Source organism: Falco naumanni, chromosome 3 (assembly GCF_017639655.2).
Source record: "Falco naumanni isolate bFalNau1 chromosome 3, bFalNau1.pat, whole genome shotgun sequence".
NCBI lineage: Eukaryota > Metazoa > Chordata > Aves > Falconiformes > Falconidae > Falco > Falco naumanni.
Window position 1 is genome coordinate 18,590,891 of NC_054056.1, and position 12,955 is coordinate 18,603,845.

Genomic DNA, 12,955 nt, shown 5'->3' on the forward strand with positions numbered 1-12,955 from the left:
CTCCCAAGCTTAGGGCTTAAGGGTCACCAGGAGCCCTAACAGTACTGGCTAGCAGCGCAGGAGAGCCGGGGCTGGGTTTGTCCTGCTTAACCCAGAGCAGCTGCCTCAGACACCAAGCATGGGAGCAGGGTGTCCCTTGCCCTTGCCTCCCTCATCTGGCATCTCCAGAGGCTAGTTCTAATTCTTTGATGCTCCTTTTGCTTTTAATTATTCAGAAATCAGCTCTGCTTTTAATAAAAGAGAAGCTAGCAGGCTCATAGGTAATTTTAATGTATTTCTGATGCTTAAGAGCTGCTAGGACTGCAGAGCCCTTTGGCTGGGAAGTCCCACAGCTTGTCCCCTGCCACCTCCCTCTCACTGGTGGCAGTGAAGCTGTCTGCTTCCCTGCTACGGTGAGCTGTGCTGAGGGGCTGAGCAAGTTTGGAAGCAACCTGCCTGAAAACCGACTGTATAACGCACCTGTGCTCCCCTGCCCGGGGCCACTGGGCCATCCCAGGCACAGCTGAGCTGGCTAACGCTGGAAAAGGAAGGAGCAGACAGGCATGGCTGACCTCAGTGCACTGAAAGAAAGGCTTGTTGAATTAATCCCCAACTAATCAAATGCTGTGTGCCCATTCTGCTGGTCACCTGTGAACTCTGTCAAACGTGCTGGGAAATGCTTTCAGGCTTCAAATCCTCAGAGGGTCTGAGCTCAAAGCAGATGGCCCCACCCATGGTTCGAAAGCGCTGGGACTGATCATTCTGTACCTGCATTTTACTGTTGTGCTTTCTGTGAAGCTAGAGAAAGCCCATTTTCAAAATTTTACCTTTTAAATCACTTACACCCATTTGTCTTATCACATGCAGGGTCCAAAAGGGGAGAAGGGTGACCCAGGACTGCAGGTGAGGTTGTGTGGATTTCATTCTTTCTCGGGAACCTGGGTGAAATGTAGTACTTAGTAAATGGGTTTTCCACCTGTAATGCTTTTGACATAGGGTGAACCAGGACAGAACGGGAATAGTATTGTGGGACCACCAGGACCACCAGGACCACCAGGACCAATCATAGCAATACCTGAGGTAAGTGCGTTTGTCAAGCATTAAAGTCTTTGTAACCCATCTTACAGAGAAGAAGGCACAAGCCGTTAACAAACTGGCAATGCTGCTGTTGATGTTCAGGTCATAAGTTTACTCCTCAAAACAAAAAAATCTCGATATGTCTTTATATCAAATGGATTTTTTAAAAAAAGACAAAATGGGGAGGAGAGTGGGTGAAGAGCTTATATACAAGAATTATGGGCTCACACTGAGAACTCACAAGCTGTCCAGGTGATTCTGCAGAGGTTGTGAACATGAAATAAAAATCAACAGAGAAATACAAAACTGGGAATGTTTAACAAAGCAAGCACCCAAGACACAGCAGTATGTAGGAGAGAGATAGGTTGCGTTTTCTGACAGGTGTCCAATATACCAACCAGAGCACTGACTGTTGTGGAAGCAACAGCCCAAAGTATCAAAGGGTAAAACACTTGAAGCTCAGCAAAACTGCCTAATATCCTTTAGCTGCATGTATATTTTCTACATCAGCCTTTGCAAAAACAATACTAGTTAGCAGTATGAAGGCTAGACATTAGGATTAATTCCATTTCAAATCCTTGTGGTTGGCTTGATATGACATTGAGATCTGGAGGAGCTGTGAGTGGCTACAGGAAGTTCTTCACCTCTCAGAGCTGAAGGTGCCTGAGACAGCCAGACCCACAGAAACCACATAACAGCAGTAAGGAGTGATTTGTGGTTGCAAGAAGAGAAAGTGCCCAGGTGAGAAATCTGTGCTGGGGTAGCTGGGCACCAACATTAACACAAAGCTGAGCTACATACAACATTTTTTGTTGACTGAACCAACTAGGCTTTCAGTAACACTTCTGCTACTGATAGCAAATATAGCATAAATTGCCATCCCATAGCCCACATAAACAGTCCCAAAAGAGTTGGGTATTTTTATTAAGTTTACTTATTATCCACACAGAATCTTAGGATCCAAGATCTTGGATGAGCAAAATTACAGATTCACATAAATGTTGGTTGGAAGGGGTGTCTGAATATCATCTAGTTAAAAGTCCTGCTCAAAGTGGGACTTTAACCAGCTCTACACTTTATCGTTTTTCTGTTGGTGTTTCTGGGAAGTTCCTCAATAACTGTGACAGAAATGCTGATGTAAAAATCATGTTCTTTCTCACAGCCCTGCCCTCATGGTGTCACTGCGGGGCCTCAGCTCTCATCAGTGACTGAACAGCTCTGTTTGCAGTACTAATGAACCTGAATGTGTTGTTCCTTAGCTCATTAATACTTGACAAAACACTGTGAGAGCCTCAGAGGGAGGACAGTATGTATAAAAAATGTAAAAAGATTATTGAAGCTAACAGCAAACTAATGACCGTAGTTAGCTGGAGGCTGCATAGCTCCCTACTATGCCCACGCATCTATGTAAGGGAAGAAACCTAGCCTCTGAGTTCTCCGGAACTGTATGAGCTACTTTCACCATGCTTTACAGAACTAAAGCCTGGTAGAAGCTGTATTGCGTTAGGTGTATTACAACCCATACAAAACTCCATTTCCTTCTCTGAACACCTTGGAGTTTAAGAAGCAAGTTCTCTCATGAAGTTGGGTGCATAGTATATGGGGCTTTATGTACATTTGTAACAAACAGATATTTGGGGAGGGGGAACAGCAAGAGCCATATATCCTCACGTGCTTCAAATCCTCCGTGTTGTTAATCAGATGATTTATTGGAGGACTTGGTATGCTGGATTTTGATACAGTTGACTGAACATGTGCACGTGTAAGTATATGTCATTATGTGTAACATTGAGTTCTACCTACTTCACAAATGTTTGTATGAGAGCGGAACCTTTGATTACTATACATTTGCTGAGATAGAAGATTAAATTATCCAAATACATTTTGTTGACTTCTGTAGTTAGCTTCAGATAGGAAAAGAACTACTGCAAGTATCAATTGCAATTGGAATTACGGAACTAAAATAAATATCAGTACCAGCTGTTGTAATGTGGATATTGGCTTGACCTGGGTAGAGCAGCAGAGATCAATTAAGTGATCTACATGAACCACAGGGCAGCTAGATTGCTCCCCGGGTCAGGGTCTGTTGGTTCACTCATTTAACTGTTGTGTAGCCAGAGACAGCAATGCTTCTTGGGCTACAGAAGTCTGATGGACTGAGCTATCAAAGTTGGAAGTTTTCTTACGAAGGGCTGTGTGACTACAACTAAACAGATTTCAGGCTGCTTGATCAAATTAAAACAAATTAAAGAGCTGGTGCAGTTTCACTATTGTTGAAATATTAAGATCTGACATTGGACTGCTGTCAGGCCTCACCGGTATCTGGCCAAAAGCATATTGATTGAGCTGCACTGGGAAGGGGAACTTGGTTTCCTCCTCATTTAACCTGGTCTCTAGGTGAACTGAGGGGATATGATCCCTTCAGGAACTGCTCCCAGCACTGTGAAAAGACATGGTAAGATAAAAGTGAGGTCTGCGGTGGAACCTTGTCATTTTCAGGTTTTTGCAGTACCTACCAACACCGTGGGTCTCAGAGGCTTGCAGTCCTTTTTGTCTCTTCTCTTGCCTCCTGCTCTTGGTTGGGAAGTCAGCTCTGAGCTCTCCTGTTTAAAAACCAATGTCCCTCAGTTTGCTGCTGCTGGATATTCCAAAATACAATATTCCTCATCCCATATGGGCTAATTTGCTTTTTTTGAGCATAATCTCTGATACTTAGTGAATTTTCATGCACGGTATCACGATAACCAGTAAACCATATTAATTGTTGCTATGATTTTTATCTCACCAATTCAGTTTGATACAGTACAGAAATCTTACTGTATTTAAATTTAAAACTTTTAAACAATTACCTATTGCCACCATTTTTCGTCCATAGTTTAGGTACAAAACCTGAATGAAAGTCCTGGAGAAAGATTAATGTTGGGGGTCTAAAGGAAATGTCAAAAGATTGTTTCCTATGTTCTTTCTGTAGTCCTAATAAGGGCGTATTCATGCCATTTGAATACGAAGCTGAAGGTTTATTTAGAATCCAACCCAGGCAAGCATGCTAAAACCTACAGTTTCTCCCTCTTCATAGCCGTGAAGAAAATATGAAAAACAACATTGTCCTTACTTTGTGGTCAGCACTTTCTGAACTGATTTGATATGTTAAAAAATTGCATTGCTGGGTTGTTGCTATTAAAGCTGCTTGCACATCCAGAAAGGAAGATAAATATATACCTGGAGCACGCTGTGAAGAGTGCAATCTTTTTCTCTTCTCATCATCCTTGTACCTTCTATTTTCATATCTTTTTCAGCACTCTCTACAGTTTTCTGACTTCCAACCACCATTTCCATTTGTAGCTAAACTCTGTTTATAAAATATACAAAGTGTTGGTCCCAAGCTCAGCAAAGCCTTTGGGATTCTTTCCACTGACTTCAGTACAGTTTGGATTGAGCCCAAAAAGAATGAATACTGAGTAATTCCACAATGCAAAGACAGTGTAAACCCAGGGCTCCTGGATTTCTTCCACCAGCTGTAGATAAAGCAGAGCAATTGCAGCAGCAGCAGCACTCTTTTATTACTGTCATTAAAGTAACAGCCCATACAGAGCTGGGAATACAGTGGGACCAATGGCATCACGCTACCCCTGGAGCAATGCAGCAGAGTGAGCTCACGGAGGGTGGGAGATGGAGTGCTGCCTGCAGCAATTAAACTCCCTTTTAATTTGACATTTTCCCAGTGGTTTTTGTAGAACACAAGGACAGGGAGCAGCACCCAGTAAAAGTAAAAGGCTTTAGCTGCATGAATCATGGTGCCAACGTGACCCCAAAGTACAGAAGTTGACCATACACTGCCACAATCAGATGGCATAGATAGGATATCTGATGTGACCAAGCAGGTCTGTTCTTTTTTGTGTCCTCCTTCATATCCCAGATTGTCCAGCACTATCCAAACTATCAAGCTGCAACAAGATCTTTTACCACCTCATACCAACACACTCTTCATGCCAGTCCCTCTACTGCCTTCTCCTCACCTCATCCAGAACCCACTCTTTCTTCCCTTGCTTCTTCTTCCTCGGCTGCTCTCTCTTCATTGGCTCTCAACCACTTAACAGAACCAGCCACAGCTGCACCTTATCTACATCGGCCAACCTGCCGCCCCTGAAGCCAACCCACAGTTGTATATTATTATTAACACAGCTTCATTCCTCTACAATTCCCCCTTCTTTTTTTTTTTAACATTTCATACCTTATGTTTTTAACAATTATTACAACCTTTTTACAAATAATTTTTTCATACAGTCCTCTATAATTCCTCTACACTAGATTAGAAAAATAATAATCAGAGACTCATAATTGGAAGTGACCTCTGGAGGCCATATGGTCAAACCTCCTATTCAAAGTAGGGGTAGCTTCAAACTTAGTTCTTGTATGCTGTATTATTGACAAATGTTGCAAAAGATTGTGATCTGATAGCATTGATCTGCACATGCACATCTGCAGAAGAGTCATTCAGATTTCACAATACCTCAGTGACAAAGTGCTTATTCATGTGTTAAGTGAATCCCCGGCACCTGAAGGCATGCCCTGCCCTAGTCTTGTGAAATTCAGAAGATTTTCGTCACATTGAATGGGAATATACTGTTGTACATAGAGCCTTATATTGAAATGGCTTGCCTGCTAAACAAGTGGACTAGTTCAAGGCTGTAATGAGGTTCTGCACACATTTCTGAATCCAAAACAAAGCTAAACTTTCACACAAAATGGGACTGTTGGAGTGAAAGAAATGAAACAAATGACAAACTGAGTAAGGATCTCTTTTCACCTACAACAATTATGTGGACCAAGAACTTACATATTATCTGTCCTGAACTCTAACACATGGCTATGTGATATAGTATTGGGAACATCCGTTTACACCACAAAGGTAGCTGTCTGAAATCAAAATGAAACCAAAGTGAAAGCCTAATCATAACACCAGGACAAGAATCTGACTGGGAACAGCCAACATGGATTTACTAAAGCAATTCATTCCTGACTGAAATGATTGCTTGTCTGTGAACCAGGGATGGTCACTGGGTGTTGTACACCCTGACCTTAGCAGGGCTTCTGATGAAGTCTTCCATAGTCTTGCTATCACCAAACTGGTGACCTATGAGGTGGATAAGCAAATGATAAAATAGGTGGCAAATTGGCTTAACTGACAGTTGCGCTTGGCATTCGTGTGATTGGTTCTGGAGTACTGAGTCCGGCTGTGAGGTTCCCACTACAAGAAGGATATTGATGTAATGGAGCCAGGCCTGCCAAGATGGCCGTGTGACTGGAGCACGGAGGGAACTGGGTCTGCTCAGCCTGGAGGAAAGAAGCCTAAGGAGAGACTGTTGCTGTCTACAACTACCTAATCAGAGGATACACAGAAGATGGAGGCACCCTCCTCTTGGAGGTGTATGGCAGTATATAAGTTGTAACAAACACAAGTTGGAACATGGGAAATTCTGATTAGATATAGGCAAAAACTTTGTACCCTGATGATGCTCAAACAGGGGAACCAGTTGTCCAGAGCAATTGTGGCATTCCCATCCTTAGAGATGTTCAGGACTTAACTGGACAAGTCCCTGAGTGACCTGATCCAATTAGACCTGCACTGAGGAGGGCGTTGGACCAGATTATGTCCACAGGTCCCTGTCTACCTTCATTATTCTGATTCTGTGATCAAATTATGCAGAGATGCCCAAGGAAATGCTGAGGTCACTAATTCAGGCTAGGAGGCAGTACAGCAGCATTGCTATTGCACTGCTTGGTTCAGGCTTCTTGAGCCTGGGAGCTGATTAGCTTAGGTGCTGCTCCACATGCAAGTGACTATACTGTTTAGGGGGTCCCAGCCAGTTCCACTGACTGCAGGCACAGCAGCATGATCAGAACTAACTTAGGAATCACTGCAAGGCAGCGCTGCATGGTGTGATGCAGACACGTCCGGAACATAATTACAACTTCAACTCTACAACAGGATGAGTGTGGTCAGATTCACCATCTTAGAATGCCAGTGACATATTGGAATATAAAACCTTCATTTTGATCTTTATCTTACTGAAGAGAAATGACTTCAGGCTGCAACATTTGGTGTCATAGTTTTCAAATTAAAAATGAGATTTAGTTAATTAAAGTTTTGAAAGCATTACAAGATCCTTACATAACAAATGTAAAATGAATTCTAGGTCTTGTTATTCCAAATGTATAACAAAAACTAGAAGTAGGGAGCCTTCGCTGTGGCCTTATTTGTGTTTTTCTCCCCATAGTTACAAAGAGATGCTTTAACTGTCTATACATTCCTAAAATTTTATGTGTGCCCTAGATAATTAATTTGGTATTTGAAATAACCCATTCCTTAACCACTTTTTTAGCTACTGCTCAATGATACAGAGGGAATTTTTAACTTTACTGGAATTAAAGGACTGCTTGGGCCTCCAGTGAGTATATGCTGCTTTATTATGTCTTCAGATTTGATCTATCTTCTGTGTCTCCTTTTGAGTATCAGCTAGAGCTGAGTTTCCTGTGCTTTAGAATTGTGTGCCTACTAACTTCAGCACAAAGCTCTGTGGAAGCACTTCAGGGCAGAACTGAGTTCTGTGTGAATTAATTGCTTTTACGCATATGTTTGGAAGAAAGGAATTGGCTTAGCTTTGAATCTGAGCTATATGCTTTGAATGACAGAAATGTGGAACTGATGCAAAAATAGGGACCAAGATTCAAATAGCATGTATTCCTTTTTTTTCTATTGTTGTTTGTCAAATGGTAAAATGTTGGGATAAAGTATTTTGCTCAGTTCTGCTTGAGACTACAACTAGGAACGCTATTCTCACATCAATTATAGCTGTGGATGAAAAGCTGGAAATTCTGAGAGCAACAGATGTGAAATTTCAGTTAAATGTTGAAAATTCAATTAAATATTTGAAATTCTAAATGATTCTTGGTAATGATTTCAAATTCCTAGGACTGGATCCAAAGGGAAATCTGCCTTTTCCAGGCTGTGGAGTCTATTCAAACTTGCCTGAAAGTCTACAATATATTGCACTTTGTAAAATTTTAATCCCCCCCAAACACAGCATCTGGCTTCAGAGCTAGTTTCATTTGTGGACGTTGTTTGTGTATTTTATCTGTTTTCTTGTTTGTGAGCACAGTTCTCTCCCTCACATTCAATGCCTGATGAAACCAGGAAGACCAGAATGTGTGTACCTGATAGCAGAATTTCACTCTACATAGCCTAGTTTGAAAAAAACCCATGTTTTTTATTAATACAACTGTCCCAAAAGAAGTGTTTACGATATCTGTCAGTGAATGGGGAAGAAGGGATGCATGCTCTGTTTTGCAAGTCTGTAATGTGTTTTTTTAAGGGAGTGGGGTTTTTTGCATTTTGTAGGGGCCAGATGGCAAGCCAGGTCTACCAGGATTTCCTGTAAGTATTATGTTCCTTGGATTTAACTAAGTATTTTTCAATATAATTTAATATTTTAGACTCTTATATTGTACAGAATTTACACAAAGTCTAATACATTTTCATATGGGAGACTGTAGGTCTTGCTGGAATCAACAGCTACGGCAGAAATTAACTCTGCTGGAAATGAAGTATGCCATGATATGCACATCTCATATTTCTGCTTATCTTGGAATCAGTTCTGTAGTTTAAATCTAAATGTAGTTGATGAAAAACTACTACCTGAGGAAAAGACCTGTGCCATTTAGGAGAAACAAATGGAACAAATGGTCTTCTGGGAGTTATCTTCATATGTATGTGCAATTGTATTATTCTTTAGGCTTTTATTATCACCACTACAAAAGTACAGTAAAGCCCTGTAAGGTGTACCCTTTTGATTTTATCCTTCAGGAAGCATTATTTTTATACTAACAGACAAGTGCCACCATGTAAGCATTGCACAGCCGTAGTATCAAAAGGTGCCTTATACTATGACCCCTTTAAGTGCCTTGTGCTAAGACTGCCACAACATATAAACACTATCTGACTTGTGACTTCAGACAGTATTGTTTATGCTATTATTTTTTTATTCTATATAATGTTATAGAATTATTTTCCCTTGTTATGATTGTTTTACAGTTCAGATGTGTACATACAGTCTCAGGATCCTTTGTCTTTTGCCTGAGAATAACTGAAGAGAAAACTGAAAAATGATGTTGCCAAAAAGCTGGAAAATTGCCCAGAATTCTATGGAAGGTTGTTTACTAAGTCCTGGGTATTGTGGACTGCACAGAAAGCCCAAGGAAGGGGAAAAAACCTCCCTAAAAAGACTTTTAGTTTGAAAAAAGAGCTATTAACATTTATAAAGTTACACAATGAATTCTTAGTCTCTCTGCCATTTACAGAATTTCTACAGACATAAAAATACCATTCTTTTCCTTTTTTCAGGTCTTTTTCTTTACCTCTTCACTAGTGCAGAAATGTAGGCTTTAATTTAGTTCTTGGTGGGTAAAAAAATGCTTCTGAATGCACTTATAATGGAAGATCGTGAAACAAAATCTGATCTGAGTGGAATGCTTTCACCATAAAACAGATGCAGAAATTATCTTATTTTCAAATATGCAATCTCTATTTCAGATAATGATATTTTTTTAAGTACTGTTAAAAATATAGCTTCAGAAATTCTGTTGAAAATCAGTCTGGCTGAATCATCGTGGAGGGAGAGAGAATAGAGTAGGGAGGAAATAGAGAATTTTGGGATGAATTTCCACTATTATTATTGTTTGCATATTTCTCTTTGTGAATGTGTATATCATCTACACTATGACAGACATCAGAGTTTTTTTGTTTTGTTCTTTTTAACGCATTCTCCTTATATGAAATTTGTTTTAGGGAATACTTTGATTCAGGCAGCAATTTAGTCCTGTTAGAATTCTTAGATTGCAACCAGAGTGATTCAAGTTCAAGTTTTCCAGTTATTGAAAATTACACTTAGTAAAATGGCCAGCTCCACATTCATAGCAGATCTCACCATGGATTTATGTACTTGTTTTTTGCCTAGGGCCCTCGGGGACCCAAAGGTGATACTGGTTTGCCTGGATCACAAGGACCCAAAGGACAACGGGTAAGAGAAAATGTGAAGGGAAGAGTACATGCTGCAAAATGTGTTAGATGACAGATACTTAGCAGCATTAAAATGTTAATAATTCTAATTTTACTAGGGGTTGGGATGTTAATAAGTACATGTGAAATATTTACCAAGTGTAAATTGGAAGAGTGCTAAACAAAATACCTTGATATAATGCCACTGAGAGCTAACATTCCTGCCCCAGTGCTGAAATTCTGCAGTGCAGTATGCGCTTGGCAGAGTAAGTTTGCATGAACATTAAACACGAGGTGGCCTCTTCTTGCAAGTTGATAGTCTGTGCTGACACCCTGGGATCCTAACCAAAAGGCCAAGTAAAAACCATGATTCATCTTTTCTTCCTTCTTTGGCACAGAGGACTTTACCTACAGAATGAAAACTGCAGTTTTCCATTCCCAAATAAAGTTTAAGACTTGGGTAGTGCTTAGAATCCCTTCTCTTATTTCTGCACAACAGTATTGCTGCTGAGAGGTGACTAAGGACTGATGGCTATTTTGTAAATGTTGCAGCTCTTTTTCTGGTTTTCTGCCCTTTCTCACCCACCTGCAGGAAGCAGGGGAGAGGAACATCTAAGTTATTACGATCTTAGTTATAACAAAAAGAAAACCAAAAACACTTCTTGCTTATTCTTTGTAAGTAGCTGACCTCACTTTCTTAAAAGCAATAGGAAGGCTTGGAAATGGTCAATTATAGTTTGAAATGGGATTGTAGATGAACAGCATCTTCATTGTCCACACAGAAACATGTCAGGCTGGAAATACTGGTCCCTTTTTGTCATAAGGATTCCTGCTCTTTCATTGAGCACATAAAATGATCAAGCTCAACCTTAAAACCAGTTGGATTTTTTCTGGTTTGAGGTGGGGTGGGTGGGTAGGTAAGAGTGTTTACTGAGGGGGGTGGCTTCCGCTGTCCTCACTGGAAGGAACTCAAAACTTTGAATACATTATATTCCTGTACTCACCAGCAACAGTGATTTTTCTGAGGTTATTTCTGAGGCACAAACACCAGATTATGCTCATGAGTGATGACGTTGGCAACCACAATGAAGCTGCATAGACACCTAGGATCATTTTGCTTTAAGAATCATGAGATGGTTCTGTTGCAGCCTCTGGTCCATAAAATCTCATGGAAGACAGTCAGAGAAGTCAAGCCTTAGGGAGACCCCAAAGTATCCTCCAAAGATTTAAGAACCTGCAGAGTTACAGCACTTCCTGCTCAGTGGCGGTGTTCTGACCTGGACCATCACTTTAATCAGCAGTGCAGTTGTTCATTTCAAGCCATATTTCTTCCATTAGAGATCTTGGGAAAGCTATTGTACTAAGCTGCCTGAGCTAGGAGGAATGTTACAGCTGAAAGATCCAGAGTGGGAACCATGTGCCAGCACTCGGGGAATGATATTCCTGGTTGTGGTGCCATTATTCAATGGAATTACCCCTTGAAGAACTGGAATGCAGAGGGTCATAATTTGAATGCTGGGAATTGGCCTGTATTAAAGGTAATGAGGCTGGATCATGCCAGACATAGAGAGAGAACGATTCATGCTTTCCTGGTAGAAAAATCAGGACATTTAGTGTTCTGTCAAGTTTTTACATTTCCAGCAGGATTTCCTGACCAGTATCTAAGCTGATGGTACACAAGAAGACACCAGTTGCCTGTCCACCTTTGGCAGAGATCTCTTGTGAATACAGCATATTTCACATAGTTACTTTATGCAGAGCAATTAAAAGTCTTTTTTTAAAAAAAATAAGTACTTATTAATCTCAGGGAGATTTACAGAAGCAGGATATTTTTAGTGTACTTCATTATGATTTAAGAAAGATCAGCCCTTTTCTTCCCCAGAATCAAGCTTCAGCCTACATTGATACCACTTCATGTTTAATATCACAGTATGACTAATATGTCATGCTTCAAATAGCAGTAATGCTGTTTCCTCTTCTTCTGATTCATTGAGAAATGCTTTGTAAACACCATAAAATTACTTTTACAATTGCAGGGTGAAAAGGGAGAACCAGGAGCTATCATCACTGCTGATGGATCTTTAACTGAACTATTAGGAAGAAAAGGAGAGAAGGTGAGCTAATAATCTGTTGTGTTCCTCCAGAATGTTTGGTGACCTTGTTACTACCCACCTCTGCTAGATATTGCAGAAGTTCTCATCATTGCTCTATGCGTGTCTGTCCTCAACAGGGTGAAGCTGGAGTGGTGGGACCAGTGGGACCAATGGTGAGACATTTCCAAAGATGAGTGGATTCTTTCTTTTATTTTGCTTTGGTGTTGCAGATAATTGTAAATGTAAAGGTAGTTTGGTTTAGATTTTCATTCCTTCAAAGTAGGGATGATAAGGAGTATTCATGCTTCAGGATGATCAATGCCCTTCAGAAAATAATGTGGTTGTTAAATATGTGGTGCTGCAACCTACTGACTTGATCAGGATTTAAATTCTGGTAGCACAAATGTATCTGTTACTATCTAAACAGACAGCGAAATATCAGAGCTAGAAATTTACATTACTTATGAGTCTGAGTGAACTGGTTTTGTTTATCCCTGAAGATAAAAGGCTGAGAGGAGCTCTAATTGCTCCCTGCTGCTGCCTGAAAGGGAGTTATAGAATAGATTAAGTCAGGTCCTTCTCAGAGGTGCCCAGGAAAAAGACAAGTGGCAATGATCACAAGTTCCAGCAAGAGAAAGTCCAATTGGATGTAAAGAAAAAAGTTCACAATAAAAGTGGTTAAACCCAGAAATAGGTGCTCAGAGAGATGGCAGATTGTGGAACAAGATGTTGGCAGCATGACCTGATTTGG

General features: G+C 40.5%; 1 protein-coding gene across 6 annotated transcripts in view; it reads left to right on the top strand.

The window, feature by feature from the left end:
* LOC121084905 (collagen alpha-1(XV) chain-like) overlaps positions 1 to 12,955 on the top strand; it is a 135,824-nt gene that overhangs the window by 84,460 nt on the left and 38,409 nt on the right. For all 6 annotated transcript variants that reach the window (XM_040586959.1, XM_040586961.1, XM_040586962.1 and 3 more), the window contains exons 20-26: positions 847 to 882; positions 976 to 1,059; positions 7,440 to 7,505; positions 8,456 to 8,491; positions 10,071 to 10,133; positions 12,148 to 12,225; positions 12,342 to 12,377. In XM_040586959.1, coding sequence (XP_040442893.1) covers positions 847 to 882; positions 976 to 1,059; positions 7,440 to 7,505; positions 8,456 to 8,491; positions 10,071 to 10,133; positions 12,148 to 12,225; positions 12,342 to 12,377 — 399 coding nt within the window. The remainder of the gene's footprint in view (positions 1 to 846; positions 883 to 975; positions 1,060 to 7,439; positions 7,506 to 8,455; positions 8,492 to 10,070; positions 10,134 to 12,147; positions 12,226 to 12,341; positions 12,378 to 12,955) is intronic.